The sequence below is a fragment of the Micromys minutus genome, assembly GCF_963924665.1.
Source record: "Micromys minutus genome assembly, chromosome: 17".
Lineage (NCBI taxonomy): Eukaryota > Metazoa > Chordata > Mammalia > Rodentia > Muridae > Micromys > Micromys minutus.
This window is the reverse complement of record NC_137952.1, coordinates 53,190,740-53,197,955: the sequence shown is the minus strand read 5'-3', so window position 1 is coordinate 53,197,955 and position 7,216 is coordinate 53,190,740. Positions and strand designations below refer to the sequence as shown.

Here is a 7,216-nt window from a genome sequence, read left to right as displayed (position 1 = left end):
GCCACCCCATGCTTTGCCTCATGTTGCCTTCAGTGACGTGAATCAACACTGAATTGCTCACATGTATTCATTTTTGAAATCATGAAGGTAAGAATACCTCCCTGTAATTCAGTGTTTAGCCTGGCATACAACATGAAAAGTCATTAGACTGGTGGCGGAGGGCTGAGCATCTAAGTGGATGGTTGGGTTGATAAGGTGGATGGAATTCTATGAACACCTGAGAAAATGTTTGAGTGAATTCTTGGGAATCATGCCTGTTTGTTCTGAACCCCAGATAGCACTCCCCTAAAAAAACTGCCTAGACAATACCCTGAACCCCAATAAAGGCTTTGATGACCTCTCTCCATTTTTCTTCCTCCACCTCTCTCCCTTTCTTCTGTCCCTCCTCCCTCTCCTAATTTCTTTCCCTCTCCCTCTCTTAACTTCTTTCTCCCTCCCTCTCCCTTTCAGTGTCTCCATAGCTCCCCACTTCCCACTGACACTGGAAATCTGTGGTAACACACATTTCACATTTTCTTTAAGTTGCTTCCTCTGCATGCCACATTCTAGTCCCAGTCAGATTGTGGGCATCTTGGGAAGAAAAAATTGCATCGTAAAAAACAAAACAAAACAAACAAAAACCAAACCAAACAACAACAACAAAAATCTATCAGGACATTTGCCTATGTCAAGCCCTGCCTGTGGAAGGGGCACATGGTCTGGGAGACTTAGAATTAGCAAAGTGACCTCAAGAGCAAGTGAGAGAACAGGGTAACCAGCTGCCAGCAATAGAAGAGTGTTCAAGAACTGCCCGGAATCCTGCCTCAGCTGAGAGGACTCTGTGGTGTGGCTTTTACCATGTCTTGGGAGGCTGGGCTCATTGGCTCATATGCGTGGTCTCATTCTAATACTGCTTTTCTTTATTTCTAAACACTTATTCCAAAGTGTTAGTCTGAGTTTGGCTGGGGTCAGGTAGAATGTGGTGGTGGGTGGCAATTAAGCATAGTTTCCACTATCTAGTGGCTGGCTGTGGGTAAAGAACCCTTTGATTCAGAGGCCTTGGCCCAGGTGCTCTGAGTTATAATGCCTGCCCTGGCTTTGATTCTGACACCTTGATTTTGAACTATAGCCTCTGATTCTGCTCCTGTGCCTTTAAACTCCTCCTAAGCCTTGGATTAGGGAATCTGTAACTCCTTCCTCATTAGGTTCATTTTCCTATCTTTCTGATCTTTGGGAGACCCCGATATTTCACACTGTACTAGGAAACCCTAAAAACTAATGATTTTCACCCATTTTTTTTAAAAAAGAAATTGTTCTCAGGGAGACTGACATTGTTGTAAACCCAGAAATTCCCACAGCCAAAATCCTATTTAAAAGCTTCCTGTCTATTTAAAGTTCATGATGGGAAGAATAAAAGAAAAAAGACTCCAAAAACAGAGACCGGGCAAAAGATAGGAAAAAGATCCAGTTTGCTTCTAAAAAAGGCTGAAAACTATAATCCATGGCCTTGTGTTCCAAGCCTCACATATTTTTCTTTCCCTTCTGGTGGTTTGCAATCTGAAGTGGAATTTTATCATGGGTTACTTGGATGATCCTTTTTAAGTCCCTATCCCCCAAAGCCTCTGCTCACTGGACAGCACGCCAGTGGGGCTCTTTATGCTATGGGAAAGTGAACAGACTCAAAATAAAGCAGCCCTATCTCTTGGCTCTTCTGTTCCCTACCGTGTTTCCACAGCTCTGAGCCAGAGACTGCCCTGTGAACAACAAAAGCGTGATGAAGGCAACAGGACTCACAACGCTATTCATGGCAGGAAACCCCAGCATCCGGTGAGAAATAAGAAGTAGGAGAGCACAGGATGCGCCCTGGGTCAGGAGGACGTGAAAAGCCTCGGAGTCTTTGTAACCTCTACACCAGAGCTGTGGTAGCCTGACAGGAAAGTGCAGCCCTCCGCTCTCCTCAGAGCACAGCCTGGTGCCAAGCTCCAGGTTCCAGTGGCTGTTGCTGTCACTGTGGGGGGAGTCTATCCTCTCCCAGAAGGACACACACACAAGAATGGTCACCTCAACTGGTTTGCTCCTGCTGCTGGGGCTTCTCGGCCAGCTCTGGGCAGGGGCTGCTGCTGATTCAGAGGCTGTGGTTTGCGAGGGGACTGCCTGCTATACAGCCCACTGGGGCAAGCTGAGTGCGGCCGAAGCCCAGCATCGCTGCAATGAGAATGGGGGCAATCTTGCCACCGTGAAGAGCGAGGAGGAGGCCCGGCGTGTCCAGCAAGCTCTGGCTCAGCTTCTGAAGACCAAGGCACCCTTGGAAGCAAAGATGGGCAAATTCTGGATCGGGCTCCAGCGAGAGAAGGGCAAGTGTACGTACCAAGATTTGCCAATGAAGGGCTTCAGCTGGGTGGGTGGTGGAGAGGACACAACTTATTCAAATTGGTACAAAGCGAGCAAGAGCTCCTGTGTATCTAAACGCTGTGTGTCCCTGATACTGGACCTGTCCTTGACACCTCACCCCAGCCATCTGCCCAAGTGGTATGAGAGTCCGTGTGGGACCCCCGATGCTCCAGGTAATAGCATTGAAGGTTTCCTGTGCAAGTTCAACTTTAAAGGCATGTGCAGTCCACTGGCGCTGGGTGGTCCAGGGCAGGTGACCTATACCACCCCTTTCCAGGCCACTACCTCCTCTCTGAAGGCTGTGCCTTTTGCCTCTGTAGCCAATGTGGCTTGTGGGGATGATGCTGAGGTTAAGACCAATTATTATCTATGCAAGGAAACGACTCCAGGAATATTCCACTGGGGCAGCTCAGGCCCTCTCTGTGTCAGCCCCAAGTTTGGTTGCAGTTTCAACAATGGGGGCTGCCAGCAGGATTGTTTCGAAGGTGGGGATGGCTCCTTCCGCTGTGGCTGCCGGCCTGGATTCCGGCTGCTGGATGACCTAGTAACTTGTGCCTCCAGGAACCCCTGTAGCTCAAACCCATGCACAGGAGGTGGCATGTGCCATTTTGTATCACTCAACGAAAACTATACATGCAGTTGTCCCAGAGGCTACCAGCTGGACTCTAGCCAAGTGCACTGTGTGGATATAGATGAGTGCCAGGACTCCCCGTGTGCCCAGGAATGTGTCAACACTCCAGGGGGCTTCCATTGTGAATGTTGGGTGGGTTACCAACCCAGTGGTTCCAAGGAGGAGGACTGTGAGGATGTGAATGAATGTGCTGCTGCCCACCCCCCCTGTGCCCAGAGCTGCACTAACACTGACGGCTCTTTCTACTGTTCCTGTAAAGTGGGCTATATCACGTCTGGGGAAGACAGTACCCAGTGTGAGGATATAGATGAGTGTTCCGACCCACAGGGCATTCCATGTGATACCCTGTGCATCAACACAGATGGTTCCTTCAGGTGTGGCTGCCAACCAGGCTGGGAGCTGGATTCCAGTGGGGTGTCTTGTACCAGGGGCCCTGTGTTTTCAGAACCAACAGCCAGGCCTCCCCAAGAGGAAGACAAAGGTGACAGAAAAGTGAGTACTCTGCCTCCTACCGAAATGCCCAGTTCTCCCAGTGGCTCTAAGGATGTCTCCAACAGAGCACAGACCACAGATCTCTCCATCCAATCGGATATTCCCGCTGCCTCTGTTCCACTAGAAATAGTACTCTCTAGTGAGGCGTCTGATGTCTGGTTGGAGTTGGGCACATACCTCCCCACGACCTCTGGCCACAGCAAACCAACACATGGAGATTCTGTGGCCGCACACAGCGACAGTGACACCGATGGGCAGAAGTTGCTTCTTTTTTACATCCTGGGGACAGTGGTAGCCATCTCACTCTTGCTGGCTCTGGCCCTAGGACTTCTCATTTATCTTAAACGGAAAGCCAAGAAGGAGGAGATAAAAGAGAAGAAGTCCCAGAATGCAACTGACAGCTATTCCTGGGTTCCAGAGCGAGCAGAGAGTCGAGCCCCGGAGAATCAGTACAGGTAAAGAAGCCATGGGTTACTTGGGTAGCTGGGCAGGCAGATGTAGGGCACAGGCCACCGTACCAAAAATAGGGGCAGAAGCAGTCAGCTGCCCATTGCTGTTAAAGCCAACTTCAGCAGCCCAGTCCAGAAAGTGCCTGTCTGTCCTGTGAGTTCATGTGGAGTAGAGGCAAGGGGGTCCAAGGGTGTAGATATGGTAGAGTTCCATGGCTTCTCATACTGTAATCTTCTGTTTTCTACAGCCCAACACCTGGGACAGACTGCTGAAGACGCATTGTCAGCTGCCACTACGGTCTTAGATGAGGGGAAGCCACACCATAATGAAAGACTGGACTGGACTCTCAGCAAAAATTGTTCACCTTCCCCTTAAGAACCTGGTGATTTGGGATGGGCAGGTATTTTTCTGGTGCCTTTGATATGCCTGGGGAGATAAAATGACAACTGTGGGGAATTTTGTGGATATTGACAGGCCTCACTCACACACCCTTTTCAAATCCGACAGCAACTGGTTCCTCTGATTGTGATCAGGGTGTAAGGAGTCAGAAGAGTGGGGTCAGGATGAGGTGGGAGTGGGGTGGGGGTGGGGGAGGGGGCGTCAAAGCCTTTTCTTATCTCTTGATTTATTAGAGAAGGAGCCACTGGTGCTATTACAATGGAAACAATTCCCATCCTTCACAGGATAGAAAGCAAAACCAATGAACTTCTTAACTAGGCGAGAAAGCTCTACCTTTCCTACTGGACGTTTTCAGGATGGCTGTTTTTGTGTACAATTGCGTTCTGGAATTTCCCCTCCATCCCCCTCGTATTGTTGAAACTGTCAGAATGAGAGGAAGTTCAACCAACTGCTTAGGGAGCAAGCGGACAGGAAGTTTAGACATTGTATCGCCTCACTCTTAACTTTCTGAAAGCCTTGGGCTTATGGACAAGTAAAGTTGCAGATTGGAAAGTTGTTTCAAGTGAGTGAGGGGTCTTGGTAAAAGCATAGTCCAGAGGGAGGCAGGCTGAGATTGATTTAACAGATACTTGAATGAAACTATCTGAATGAACTGATGCCAACACACACTTGACTATTGAGGCACAATAACAAGACCCCAAGATCAGTTTGTCTTTGAGCTAGCTAGCACAGGCCCCAGTTCCACAGCAGGCCACCCAGTCTTCCTTTACAGGGAAGCTGGGACTGTAGGCTCAGAAAGTCTCAGGATGCTTTCATTCCGAATGTAAGGAAAGGATATGTGAGCCAGGTGATGGGCTCTGTTTTTAAATATTCCTATTTAAATGTAGCTTAGCCTACTTCACAGTTGAAAGGTCCTCTACATCTGGGGGACTTGGGAGCCCTATTTTGTGGATATGACACACACCGAATCAAGGATTAGTCATGAAGATTCTAAGATTCTTCTTCTTCTTCTCTTTTTTTTTTTTTTTGCTTAAAAAAAGATACAGGGAAAAGCAGAAGAGGGAACAGCTAAAAAATTTCCAACTGTTAAAACTGCTTAGAGCCATCTTATGATTGACATGTTTATTTAAAAGTGTCCATTTGCAAAAAATGTCCCTTAAACTTGCTACAGGTAATGGTGTTCCAGCTGCACAGGTCTGTCTGGGGCCTGAAAGGCAGCCCTGGTCATTCACTTCAGTATCTCTGGGAGGCCCCATCTCAGCTGCCTCTGCTGTTTGAAAGGCTGAGATGTGGAATGTGTCTCTATCATGAGATTCTGTCTGAGTCTTTGTTCTCAGACTAGCTTGTCCTTTTGTTTCTAGTGTCAAAAGCAACCATCACTCAAGTTGATATCTAGGAAAAAAGGATCAATAACAACCAGATTCAAAGCCTTTGGAAATATCTTAGAGAAATATATTACGGAAATATCTGTTTTTATTTTTGGTCAATTTAAAATGGAGATAATTTCTTTAGTCTTTCTCTCTTTGAAAACCTAAGGTGGAGAGAGTAATGGGGGAAAGATTGAGCTCAATGGAGTGCCTAAAATGTGTGCATTTAAAAATAGACTCACCATCCGGCTTTCAGTTAAAATTTGGGTGTTTGGAATAGGATCTCTGGGCAATAATTGAGATCGGCAGCTAAGTCATTACAAGGAAACCAGATGAATTTAGATCTGTGGCAGCGTATGCACACACGGACCTGAAATTAATGCATCACTTTTACCTCCCAGCCTTCAACTGCTCACCTTTATGGCTTGAGGTGAGGAAGATAACTGAGTCTAGGCTCCCCACAACCTTGCTTGGTCTATGCTCAGGCTGTTGTGTAGGACTTAAACTGACCAGGATGACTTAGAGGGTAGACATGAAGCTTCATTTTCAACACTCCCTGGGGTACAGGATCCATCCTGTGGGAGCCACAACAGGAAAAAGGGGATGATGAACATATTTTCTCAAAGTGTGCTTTCAGCATGAGCTCCTCTCACGGAGGCAGAGCTCTCTCATCTACTGACCTGCCAAAGCCTTTAGTGGAACCATACCTCATGTGGCAAAGCCAATAGAGCCATTCACTGTTAATGTTCCTAAATGGGTGCTTTATTCTCCCATATATTCATGCTGTCCTCATGCTTGAGACTGGAAAATTCTGGGTTAGGGCTCCTAAGAGGCCAAGCAATAAATAAATGAATTTCTACTGGACCAAGGGTATTAGGCTATGCCTTCCCTACCAGCAAGCAGAGACAGACAGAACACACCCCTGCCTGTGAGGAACAGAGAAAGTACTACTTGGCAACAGAATTTTCTTAAGTCCAGATCTGGAAACATTGTATTTTGGAGGAGCATACCTTCAGGCCTTGAGCCTGCACATTACTGAATTGCAGGTGGCCTTCATTGCCTTTTGTCTTTTAAGTATGTTAGACACTAGCTTTCCAGGATCCCTATACTCCTAGTCCCTTGTATTATTTTTGTTCATTATTAAAGATAGATGAAGCAATATGTCCCTACTCCCGGTAATTTGAGGAGATAAAGAAAAAAACGCAAACCATTCAAAAAGAAATGCCCCATGAAGGAGCCCTGAACACTACTTGCCAAGCATTTTCTGGCTTTGATGACCCACTCATTATTATTACCACCACCACCACCATCACTGTCATCACCACCCCATGGTGCTGTGAATCCTCATGGTGTTTTATTAATGACAGTAACCGGATGAATTCCACCTGGCTCTGACTGAGGGCAAAAAAGCCAGAAAGAAGAAGAGCAGAAAGAAGAGAAGCGGGCTGCTTTTCTTCAGCTTCTGACCCAGGGAAAACCCAGCAAGCTTCTGGGAAGGTTTATCCTG

The 7,216-nt window shown here is 47.2% G+C and overlaps 1 protein-coding gene across 1 annotated transcript; it reads left to right on the top strand.

The window, feature by feature from the left end:
* The first annotated feature begins 2,010 nt into the window (after positions 1 to 2,010).
* CD93 (CD93 molecule) lies at positions 2,011 to 4,494 on the top strand. The gene is made up of 2 exons (XM_080931151.1): positions 2,011 to 3,948; positions 4,191 to 4,494. Exons 1-2 carry the CDS (start codon positions 2,033 to 2,035, stop codon positions 4,213 to 4,215), a joined length of 1,941 nt encoding a protein of 646 aa, XP_080787277.1. The 5' UTR covers positions 2,011 to 2,032; the 3' UTR covers positions 4,216 to 4,494.
* The last annotated feature ends 2,722 nt before the right edge of the window (positions 4,495 to 7,216 follow it).

Excerpts from the sequence above, each read along its gene's own strand:
- CD93 (XM_080931151.1), top strand. The coding sequence starts at position 2,033 with ATGGTCACCTCAACTGGTTTGCTCCTGCTGCTGGGGCTTCTCGGCCAG. Across the intron at positions 3,949-4,190 it reads GCCCCGGAGAATCAGTACAG|CCCAACACCTGGGACAGACT; the intron begins GTAAAGAAGCCA and ends TGTTTTCTACAG.